At 34.4% G+C, this 13370-nt stretch overlaps 1 protein-coding gene across 1 annotated transcript; it reads right to left on the bottom strand.

Moving 5' to 3' along the window:
- Positions 1-2379: 2379 nt before the first annotated feature.
- Positions 2380-3396, bottom strand: LOC110784696 (uncharacterized). The gene has a single exon (XM_021989148.2). The coding sequence runs from the start codon at positions 3394-3396 to the stop codon at positions 2380-2382; it is 1017 nt and encodes a 338-aa protein (XP_021844840.2).
- Between the last annotated feature and the right edge of the window lie 9974 nt (positions 3397-13370).

Raw genomic sequence — 13370 nt, forward strand, 5'->3', positions numbered from 1 at the left:
CCTAATGACTCATTTTAAACTTTTTACATGTTTAATATGCATAGTTTTAACTTTCTAAGACTCATTCCAATCTATTTACGCACATTTAAGGCTCATTGGGTCGTTATAGGTTTTATTTAGGCTAAAATGACATTTTCGCTCCCAAATTTGAGCTACATAACCTAAGAATTCATTTTATACCTTTTACATGATTAATATGCTTAGCTTTAAGTTTCCAAGACTATTAGGACATTGTTATTAGTTGCTTGAATGTTAAAGTGTGATATTTAATTTGAATTTAATCTAATGCTTAGTTGAAATTTCTGTTTTTGTAAAGGTCTACACTCCGAGGAATGCGCCTATACTAGTGAGGAAAGTGATGTGGTTTGTGAGCAACGGGCTAAGTGTTTTACCCGCAAGTATTTACTATTGGCTTGAGCGCGCTTGATCGAGGTGGTTTAGTTGTTATAGAACAATCGTTTACATTAAAATGTATGCGTACATTGAAATTGGAACGTATATTTGAATGTAGTACGTGCACTTTGGTTTTGGGATATATATATATATGTATACAAAACACCAGTTATTATTTTTTATATTTGTTGATCTACAGGTTGCGATATTTTATTTATTGTTGTTGACAGGTTCCTATATTTGGTGTAAGACACCCTAGGTATAGATAAATAAAACTAAAATTTTCCCACCAAAAGCACAGCTTTGTTGCAGGGGGCATATACTTGTTCGCTGCAACAAGTGTGTAAAATTAGGCAAAAATCAAGACTTGTTGCAGCGTACAAAATGATGTACGCTGCAACAGACTGGTTTGTTGCAGCGGGCTTTTATTTGTACGCTGCAACAAACGCTGCAACAGACTGGTTTGTTGCAGCGTACAAATAAAAGCCCGCTGCAACAAACCAGTCTGTTGCAGCGTACATCATTTTGTACGCTGCAACAAGTCTTGATTTTTGCCTAATTTTACACACTTGTTGCAGCGTACATGCAAATGTACGCTGCAAAAAAGTACTTTTCGCAGCGTACATTGTACGCTGCAACAAGTCAATACTTGTTGCAGGCCCCCCAGTTGCAGCATACGATGTACGCTGCAACAGGGGTCTAAAAGCCCGCTGCAACAAGGGTTTTTTCTACTATTACTCGTTGGCCTGATGCGAATTAATGCTGCTGCATGTAATATAGCATGTCCCCAAGCAGAGATTGGGAGTTTGGACTTCATAAGTAATGGTCTAGAAATCAACTGGAGACGCTTGATTAATGATTCAGCCAGACCATTTTGTGTATGAACATGTGCTACAGGATGTTCAACACTTAGCCCAATGGACATGCAATAATCATCTAAGGCTTGAGAAGTGAATTCACCAGCATTATCAAGACGAATTGCCTTCATAGGGAAATCTGGAAAATGTGCTCGTAATCTAATCAATTGAGCAAGTAGTCTCGCAAACGCTAGGTTACGAGTTGATAACAAGGATACATGTGACCATCTACTAGATGCGTCAATTAAAACCATAAAATATCTAAATGTTCCACAAGGTGGGTGAATTGGCCCACAAATATCTCCTTGTATACGTTCTAGAAAATTGATAGATTCAAAATTTATTTTGGCTGGTGAAGGCCGTACTATAAACTTGCCTTGTGAGCAAGCAGCACATGAGAAATCATTAGCAAGAATCTTCTGGTTCTTCAGTGAATGCCCACACGAACTTTCAATTATTTTTCGCATCATTAATGAACCGGGGTGGCCTAACCGGTCATGCCAAACAGTGAAATTATCTATAAACTTCTGGTTTACCGTAGCATATGTTTCAATTGTATTGATTTTAGTGTAGTACAAACCAGTGGAGAATGCAGGTAATTTCTCCAAAATATGCTTAGCGCCTTGGGTAATACTCGTGATGTGAAGGTATTCAATATTTCCTTCACTTGTTGTCTCAACATGATATCCATTATGTCAAATATCTTTAAAGCTCAATAAATTTCTTTGAGACTTGGGAGAATATAATGCATCAATAATTTCAAATTTCGTTCCCATAGGCAATAATATATTTGCTCTTCCGGAGCCTTCAATTATATTTGTACTACCTGATATAGTACTCACACTAGTTTCTTTCATTGTCAAATAAGAGAAATATCTCTTGCTTTTCAATATGGTATGAGTAGTTGCACTGTCTGCTAAGCATAAATCTTCACCATTCATTGCTAACTGAACTTGAGGGGTATTCATGTTCTTCAAATAAATGAAATATCAATAAGAATAACTTAATAACCGAAATTTAACAATGTCATATAAAACCATAGTTCAAAACAAACAAAATCCAAAATAAAATAACATGAATCCAAGAAAACAAAGTTTTATTCTTAAAGGACCATAAACGACTCTAAGGATTAATTATTCCCTTCAGGGGTGGTGAGAAAATCAGCAACTTCCAGGTGAGTTGTATTGCCACAATCAAAGTCACCTTCGCCATCTTCGTACACAAGATTTGTTTCTACTTTCTTTCCCTTTTGCTTCAATGATTGTTGATAAAGCTCAACCAGGTGTTTTGGTGTACGACATGTACGAGACCAATGACCTTTTCCTCCACATCGATAACATACATTGGTCATATTCTCGCTTTTATCTTTCTCTTGTTTGTTACCATCTTTATTGTCCCACTTCTGGTGGGGATACGAGTTCTTGAAAGAACCACCTCGGACTCGACCTTGACCATATCCATATCCACGTCCACGTCCACGTCTTTGACCACGTCCTCGGCCGCTATTGTTGGCATGATATTTTTCTTTCCCATTATGGGATGTCACATTCACTTCAGGGAATGGAGTAGAGCCAGTTGGACGGGATTCGTGATTTTTCATTAATAGCTCGTTGTTTTTCTCAGCCACAAGGAGACAAGATATAAGTTCAGAATATTTCTTAAATCCCTTTTCACGGTATTGTGTCTGCAGGACAATGTTATTTGCGTGAAAGGTAGAGTATGTTTTCTCTAACATTTCTGCATCAGTGATTTTCTCTCCACATAACTTCAATTGTGAAGTAATTCTGAACATAGCTGAGTTATATTCACTTACAGACTTAAAGTCTTGTAGTCTTAAATGTAACCAATCATAACGAGCTTTAGGCAATATCACAGTTTTCTGGTGGTCATACCTCTCCTTTAGATTACTCCAAAGGATTTGTGGATCTTTTACAGTCAAGTACTCAATCTTAAGACCCTCATGGAGGTGATGGCGAAGAAATATCATAGCCTTAGCTTTGTTTTGACTTGTTGCTTTATTTCCTTCTTTGATTGTATCACCAAGGTCCTTTGCATCTAGGTGAATTTCGGCATCTAACACCCAAGACAAATAGTTCTTTCCAGTAATATCAAGGGCCGCAAATTCAAGTTTTGTGAGGTTCGACATAATTCACACTACAATTGAATATTGCCAATTAGGACTTAGATAATAAACACGTTCATAACAATTTGGATTTTAATATCGTAGTTCGAATAATGTATCCATATTACAAGCGATGTAATTGACGCAAACAAACAGTTCAAATATGTAAACGTATGAAAACAAGTTATAATGTAAAGCAATAATATTTGTAAGGTGCAGAACCATCCAATAAACCAATAATACTCATCAACTAAACAAACAATGCTAATCCACTAAACAAGCATGATTACAGTTCTCATGCGTTTATACCTATTAGTCACAATGTATTGGTAGGCCTGTGTAATATGTGACGGTTAGAATATATGATAATATATTCTGTGAATTGTAAATTGATTGTAAATTGTAGAATAGTCAAAGCTACTATATTTAGTTACCTCGATAGGCGTAATTGCTGTGCATAATTCACGCAACAAACAAACCAAAAACTGACGTACGGTGAATAAACTAAAATCCCAACAAAATATATATAAAAAAATATCAATTTGCGGCAATACCAAGAACTGACCTACGGTGATGCGGGTATCATAAAATACAAAGCAAAATATAATGCACATATGCAATACAACTGGTTTGTGGAATCAATGCGTGAAACCAACTAATATCCGCAATTAATTTGATGCAAAACGAAAACAACCAATTGCAATGATAAATAGATAACGATTAGTATCGTAATAATTCGTGATTCAAAATTTAAGTACTTGGAAAATATTAAGCATAAATCTCAAGCGTAATACGGTACTTACATTGAATCTGACGACAGTGATTTTCTTGGATTTTCTTTCTGCTCAGTCGGCTAGGGTTTGGTGCTGATAACGTGTTGTGAATAAAACAGGAGAGATGAGAGAGAAATTAGGGTTGTCTTTATTATTCCATATAGTACCGGTATATATAGGATACAATAGTTAGAGTTTTACTGAACCCTAGAATATTCCGGAAACATTAACGAGGGTATAATGGGCATCCATTATTATGTTTCATAACACATATATATATATATATATATATATATATATATATATATATATATATATATATATATATATATATATATATATATATATATATATATATATATATATATTATATATATACTTCCTCCGTTCCATATATATCGCACCATGGTTGACTTTTACTCCTCTAACACATAACTTTGACTCTTAATATCACAAATTACGTGTAAGTAAAAATTATAAAAATTTGATAATTAGAAAATATATATCGATACGAATCTAACGTGACCCCACATGACTACAATTTTCTTACGTATGAATCACAAAAAATGACCAAAGTCGTAGTGTGAATAGTGAAAAAACCCAAATGGTGCGATATTAACGGAACGGAGGAAGTATATAGAATCGGGATCTGGTGAGAACCACCCCTTAAGATGAGAACTGAGAACTAATCTCAGCCCTCGGATCGATTGAATCAACGGCCCTTATCTCGCCCGACCAACGCAAAATAATAAGGGTAAATTGGTAATTTTGTAGATTTGAATGACATCTCCTAAATTCCTGATTTTCAGTTTTTCGTTCTCTCTCTTCCTTTCCTTTTCTCTCTCGTCCTGCAAAACCTCTCGTTCGACCTCATTTCAATGTTTGATTTTCAGGACTTCGTGTTCTTCAATGTTCAAGTTTCGTTGTTCCTACAATTTTTTCTTCTTCTTGTGATTTTCTCTCTTTCAATTCGCCAGGTACGTATTCAATCTTTCAATTTTCTGTTAGTTTTCGCTATTTTGATTCCTAAACTTAGGGTTCGAAATTTGTTCAAGTACGATTTCAGAAGTTAGGGTTTCGAGAATTCGTTGTTCAGTATTTTCGCAAAATTTGAATCAAAACCCAAATTTATCTGCAAATTATTGAAATTCTTAGGGAATTAGCTGAACTAAATTATTGAAGCTAGGGTGTTGTCACTTTCATTGTTTACTTGGAAGAATGATGTGTTGTTATGCATATGCCTATGGTACTGAGTTTATAGGGCGTATTCAGCTCTGCTTTTAGCACTTGCAATATGTTTTAGTTGTGTTTCGCTCCTATTAATGATTTCTTTATCAGGTAATTAATGAATTAAATTTGACTTGCTTTTAATGAATTTCGTTTCCTTGTTCTTATTAGTTTTTTTCAGTTTTCTTAGCTTGGTGATTTTTGTCAATATTATGGTTTTATGTTGCTCTAAGCCTATGTCGCTGGGGAGGCGAGCTTTACCTTGGCTGTTGATAGGTTGCATTAGTTTGTGATGGGTAGCATACAAATCTTTGATGAATTTGTTATGTAGATTGTCCTGGCTAGAGTGAGATGGAGAGATCTAATTGAGTGGCACTTATGAGAGTTCTCCAAAAATGATACACGATCAATGCCAAGATCACTAGCTGCTACTGGAAAAATCTTGTAGTCCATCCAGTTTTCTTGTTTCACCTTCTCCCTGTTGGTTGTTGCCTTGTTCCTCAAGTTGTTTTCATTCGCTTTGTTGTTGCTTTTTACATCTAAATCTGATGTAGTTGTTCACAACATCTAGGATTCTTGTCTAAAGAAGACGATAATCAGGGTAATCCAATGCGTAGACAAGGGAAAGATGGCCAGAAGGAAAAAGATAAATATGTTAAGATTGTAAGTGCTGTTTTGTTTGTTCATGTTTTGATCCATTGACTTTGGTCTTGGTTTGTTACTGCACTCGGGTATGGTGCAGTTTATTATGGTTATTCTGCTGATGTTAGTCGTGAACTATAGGTTGCTGGTTCAGCTTCTTTTTTGTAGTTTGTTTATTTTTCTTTAAAATGTGGATCAGTAAAATTCTATGATCATGATGACGATGCATAGATAGCACACCCCTTGGTAAATTCTAGTCAGTAGTTGCTTGACTTGGTTCAAGCTGATCTTGCAGTGCCAACTTCAGCTAGCACTCGGTTTCTAATTGCAGTTGGTTTTATGAGCTGAAAAGTCGGGTTTGAGATGTTGTTTGCAGTTGGTACATTGGTTCAAGTTGTTGTCTATTTTGTTGAGCTTCTGTAGTTAGGTGTTGTGAGGAGTTTGTGGTTCTACAGGGGTGTTGTAGCTGTTTCTATTTTGGTTTCAGTAGGTTTTCAGTTGATGATGCTTCCCGACTGCTTGTTTTTTTTATTTTTTTTTTGGTGTTGTGGTCTGCTAATATCTGCTTTCTGTTGGCTTGGATGTTCTGCTGCCTGCTTCTGGCGTGCAGTTCTGCTGTCATTGTTGAGTTGAGTTGAGTTGTGATGCTGCTCTTGTTTTTTCGTGTGGTTCTGCTGTCATTGTTGAGTTGAGTTGAGTTGTGAATGCTTTCTAATTCCCCCGAGTTTATCTTTAGATAATATCCTACTAGCTCAAGTGGAAGAGCATTTTGCAAAAGCGCAAAAGATGTGGGTTCGAATCCCACGTAGGTTAATCTTTACTTTTTGTATTGTTTGTTTATTTTTAGTTTGGAAACCTTTAATTTGGCTTCCATTACTCCAATACTCGGAGTTTCTATGTTGTACAGATACTTTTGAGTTTTTTTTAATTTACTTTTGAGATTTTTTAATTTTCGTTTGAGTTAATATTATTTACTTTTGATTTTTTTATGTTCCTCTTAATCCTATAACAATTTGATTCTTGGACTTTGATTCAAGGCAATCAGGCAAGTCACATGGATGACAAGTCCACAAATTTAAGTGCATAATTGCATGACATTTTTCTATACAGAGTTCCATTTAACTTGTTTCCTGCTATGTTCAGATAGTTAATCAAGGGCAGGGATAACAACGACATAGGAAACGTCCACATAAATTTATTTGAAGAAATGTCCAGGTTTTTGAGCTGATAATATGACTCAATTTGAGCAGGAATACCAGATCTAAACTTATTATTTCTTAAGATCAGTATCACCAATTTGTTCTCAAGATGAGAGAAATCAGGTCCGAGCGAGTTACTCTCCAGGTTGAGCTTTTCAAGGTTCTTCAGTCCCCTAAGATCAGGTACTTCTCCAGGAAACTCATTATTTGCAAGTGTCAGAACTCTGAGACCACTCAATTTACCCAAACTCGATCTTTGGTAACGACCCATCAAAATAGTTGTTGATCAAACTCAGAGCATTCAGAGCAGGAAATGAACCCAGTATATCAGGGATTTTACCACTGAACTTGTTATCATCAAGTACAATACCTTGAAGGTTTGTCAGAGATGAAATTTCCCCAGGGATCTTTCCATATAAGAAGTTTGGTCTACTTTCTACATTTTAATTATTATGTATTGGCTAATTAGTTTTCTACTTTTATTATTTAGTTTTTGTATTGTTTTACTTACTTTTAATCCAAAAACCTTTACTTTGACCTCCGAGCATATACTTGTTTCTTATAATTTGGATCAGTTTGTAGATTGATGATGAAAGTTAATGAGTTGGAGTTTCTTTGCTCGATCAATAGCAATTGCCGCATCTAACCATTTTGATTTACTTTTTAGTTAGTTTGATTTACTTTTTAGTTATTATGATTTACTTTTGAGGTATTTTGATTTAGTTTTTAGTTTCTTGTATTTACTTTTGAGTTAACCTATGTAGGAATTGAACCTACATCCCCTATGCAACTGCATAGTGCTCTACCAGTTGAGCTAATAGGTTTTTACAAAACATCTCAAGTTGCATCGCATTTTCAAAAGTAGATAAATAACTAAGAAAAGTAAATGAAACTAATTTAAAAGTAAACCTCATAAACAACAGAATCTCAAGTTGCATCACATTTCCAAAAGTAAATAAATAACTCCGAAAAGTAAATGGAACTAATATAAAAGTCAATTAATTCATTGATGACATAAACTACTGGAAAGACAAGACTCTTGTGGGGAAATCCTAATATGTTTCATAGACTGTTGTGAAGAAGGCAGAGGATGGAGAGATCGTTGTCTTTACTGCTAATAAGCACATCAGCAGTGGCATAATAGATCAGGAGAGTGATAACTTCTCAACAAGATCAACAAGTGGAAAGTTCCAACAGTTGGAACAACAACATAGCCATGACGAAGAGCTTACTGATGATCAAAAGGTTGTCAGGGTTAACTCGAAACAATAAGCTGAAAGTTCGGTCTCGGACTTCTAGCAGTCAGTCAGAGGTGAGTTCGAATAGCCAGAATGCACTATTGAGATGTTTGCATAGGATTACTGGCCTGCTCTTGTTGTGTAGGGAAGTCTGTGATACTGATCAAGAATTCACCTACGTTTGCATATACTAATGGAACCTTACAACGAAATTGAACTCATCAAATTTTCTAAAGATTTAGATTTACTTTTATAGAGGTATAATTTACTTTTCTAAAGAGGTAGTTTACTTTTTGACACCAAGAATCCAAACATCATACTTTTGGCCAGATTTTCTCTTCAATACTTAATAGTCTAATTGATTTACTGATTTAAAGTAATTCTCATAAACCAAAATCTCAAGTTGCATCACATTTCCAAAAGTAGATAAATACCTAAGAAAAGTAAATGAAGCTAATTTAAAAGTAAATCTCATAAACAAAATCTCAACGCCCTGAAATTCGAATCTCTGGCGACTAAGTTTATACCAACAAACTTGGAAGCAGATGTGCATTGAGGATTTCTAGCAATAACACACACAACTGCAGAAAAATTAAACACCAACCCCAACTAAAACACAGACGACTGTCATAGCAATAAAACACACACATACACACACACACACACATATCACTGTGGACAACGGTTATAAAGACCATATCAGCTGCCCAGCAGGAACACAACTCAACACTGAAAGCAGACCACCCATACCAACAACAAACTTCTATCCAAACATGACGCAGACCCCTGAAAAACAAAATAGCAAGCTACAACAGCTCTGCAACCATTGCAGACCAACAACAGACTGTGCACAACCAGGTCAACAACCAACAAGCAGCTTGATTGAAATCGAAACTAATAGCACAAATTCGACCTGATCAACTTGCTTCAAGTCACCTACAGACTACAGTGCCCACCAACCAGAACCTGTCGATAATTTTTTTACTTTTGGATCATTTCTATTTACATTTTTCAGTTTTTGCTTTACTTTTGGATCATTTAATTCAATATTTCCTTCAATCTGTAAAACATAAGCTGAGCATCATAGAATCAATGAATTAAGTAATTTGCTAGGCTTTGAGCTAAAAATCAATTTGCTATTTTTCTCCAAATTCAAATAATTTAGTCCACAAATTAGAATTAGAATATCTAAGATCCGCAGAAATTTGAACAAATTCGTCACAAACTATCTGAAGATTCGAACACAATTAGTAGCAAAAACACTAGCAATGCTAAAATATCGCACAAAATTCAAATGCGATAATATTCCTAAGAATTCATTCAAAATTCGTTCACAAGATCTCTGGAGTTTCGCACAAATAGGAAATCCAAAATTCACCAAAAAAAAAAAAATTACGCAAAAAAAACATAAAAAATCACTAGCAACGGCTGTTGTTGAATTTAGACCTAATTTAGCAAAAAAAAAAAAAAATTACCACAAAACTTAAGAAATCGTGAGTAATACCTCTGAATTTTGCCTAAGCATACATCGAATTGCTGAAATTAATCAACGAATTCCAAAATTCGAGTGTAATTGCAGCTTTACGTTGAAGATATATCCAGTTTTTCGAAAATCGAAGAGTGTAGAGTATTTTGGGAGTAGAGAGAGAAACGCGCTATTATTTTGGAAGTAGAGAGAGATGTCTGCGATTTGATTTCGTTGGAGCAACAGGGAGGGTGAGATGCGATATCGAATCTCGTCCGTATGTTTGATCTAGATCTAACGGTTTCTAAAGGTTCTCATTATAAGTTAGTTCTCATCTTAAGGGTGGTTCTCACCAGAACCTGCTCATATATATATATATATATATATATATATATATATATATATATATATATATATATATATATATATATATATATAGAGGAAGGCTCTCGTGAGAACACTCCCTTACGGTGAGAACACTTTCTATAATGGTATTTTCGTAATTTTTATAAACAAATACCCTAATTTAATAAATCATCGCCGTCAATTCCTCTCTCTCTCCTCAGTTACTCTCTCTCTTCAATTACTCTCTCTCTCTTCCCTTTTCGATCGCTACTGCCGCTGATCGCCGCCGGTGGTCACCGCCGCTGCTCATCTCTCACCTCTCGTTGCAGCTCGCCGCCGCTCATCTCTCGCGCCTCGCCGCAGCTCGCCAATCGCCACTCGCCAATCGCCAATCGCCGTTGCTGCTCATCTCTCGCCGCTTCTTCTCTCCTCTACGCCGCCACTTCTTCTCTCCTCACGCCGCTCGCCGCTGCTCGCAGAAATTCGTCACCGGTCGCGGTGGTTGTGGTTCGCGAATCGGAGTTCGAACTCTCAGGTTTCTTTGATTCTTCGATTTAGGTTTCTTTGATTCTTCGATTTCGATTTCGATTTCGATTTTAAATCAATCGATTTCGTTTTTCTGAGATTCTAAATCAATTGATTTCTTTGATTCTAATATCAGTAAATTTATCCGAATTCATGTTCTAAATTAATCCGAAATTTATCCAGTTTCATGTTCTAAATTGATTTCTTTGATTCTAATATCAGTCAATTGATTGTTAGGAGGTTTCAAAATCGAAATTTAATCGGCATTCTCAATCGATTTTTGAAATCTGAATTCAACAATTAAAATCGATTTCAATTGATTTCTCAATTCCAAAAATTAAAATCGAGTTCAATTTGGTGGCTGCGAAATATAAATTTAGAACATGTTTGAATAAACTTAGAACATGCTTGAATAAATTTAGAACATGGTTGAACAAATTTAGAACATGTTTGAATAAATTTAGAACATGCTTGAATAAATTTAGAACATGCTTGAATAAATTTAGAACATGAACTTAAAAATTTAGAACATGATTGAATAATTTTAGAACATGAGCTTACAAATTTAGAACATAAATTTAGAACATGCTTGAATAAATTTAGAACATGAGCTTACAAATTTAGAACATGGTTGAACAAATTTCGAACATGGTTGAACAAATTTAGAACATGTTTGAATAAATTTAGAACATGAGCTTACAAATTTAGAACATGGTTGAATAATTTTAGAACATGCTTGAATTAATCTAGAACATGAGGTTAAAAATTTAGAACATGGTTGAATAAAATTAAAACATGCTTGAATAAATTTAGAACATGGCTGAACCAATTTAGAACATTGTTAAGTTTAGAACATGGTTGAATAAATTTAGAACATGAGTTTGAAAATTTAGAACATCGTTGAATAAATTTAGAACATGTTTGAATAAATTTAGAACATGCTTGAATAGATTTAGAACATGCTTAAATAAATTTAGAACATGAGCTTACAAATTTAGAACATGGTTGAATAAAATTAAAACATGCTTGAATAAATTTAGAACATGGCTGAACCAATTTAGAATATGGTTAAATAAGTTTAGAACATGGTTGAATAAATTTAGAACATGAGTTTGAAAATTTAGAACATTGTTGAACAAATATAGAACATAGAGAGTGTAAAAGTGTTCTCACCATAAGAAGTGTTCTCACATAAGGAGGTGTTCTCACTGGATCCCTCCCCTATATATATATATATATATATATATATATATATATATATATATATATATATATATATATATATATATATATATATATATATATATAATAAATGTCTGACCATACCGACTGTTGGACCATACCGACGGAATTCCAACGCATAAAAAGAAAGAATGAAACAACGTCTTGTATCATTGTAGGAGTATAAGTTTTCCGCAAGACTCCCCCATTGTTCATACTCAAGGTATATACGTACCAAGAGTTTTGAAGCTTGTTCTGGTTGCACTTTATGTTAATTAATATTTTATTCACAAAGTGAACTCAAGACACGACACATAACATAAAATGAACAACCAAACAAACCCTTTTTAATCCACTAGGACTTGTGATCAACATACAAGATTCAAGTGATATTACTCCCATTGTTCTTTCTCAATATACCATTAAGATAACCCGACATTGCCAGTTAACAAGCGGGGTGTGCACAAGGCACGAAAATCAACAAGCGGGGTGTGCACAAGGCACGAAAATCAACAATAGACTTCCCAAACATACCCTACAACGGGGTAGAATAAATAGTGCAACAATTAATGCACGAATACTTGGCTCAAAGTATGCTAGACATTACGTACAATAGCATAAACATAATCCCTTACATGTGAAACACCTATACATGCGTAATAATACTTGAACAACATCCTTGACATTAAGTTCCACACGTATAAATAACACAACATGCTTGTCCACATAAAATTCATAAATTCAATCATAATCCATAACATGTTTGTTCACAACTTCAAACATGAATCCAACAATAATCCAAGTCACATGATTCACAATAATAAAGTATCACATAGTCCTCATGTAAACGGTAGTCACCCTAGACATGTACGTACCTCGAATATCTAAGTACGGGCGCCAATTTGCGAATCATGACTCAAGATTAGAAATCGCCTCCTATAATTAAAATAATAAAACTTAGTTATTATCCATGCTTACTAAATTTCTAGCAACTTTTATAAACTCTAAAACCCTTGAATTAGTTAGAAATTAATTGCTCATAATTGAAATAATAGTCTCAATTGAAAAACTAATGTCATAGTATGAAAACATTAATTGTTTTCACCTTTAAAATCATCAAAATCGACACTTTTAGGCTTTGGAATAAATCTGAAACTTAAATTTGATTTCCATAATTGAAATTAACATTAAATTATGTAAATCAATCAATCATTGAATTGGGATTAAAACCCTAACCCTAATTAGTCATAAAAATCACTTTAAAAATATTAAAAATCTACACTTTATTAAATAAACTAATCTGAAAATTATTGTACTTCAAAATAAAATGTTCCTCAATCATCTAAACACATAAATCCTCGAC

Source organism: Spinacia oleracea, chromosome 5 (genome assembly GCF_020520425.1).
Source record: "Spinacia oleracea cultivar Varoflay chromosome 5, BTI_SOV_V1, whole genome shotgun sequence".
Classification (NCBI taxonomy): domain Eukaryota; kingdom Viridiplantae; phylum Streptophyta; class Magnoliopsida; order Caryophyllales; family Amaranthaceae; genus Spinacia; species Spinacia oleracea.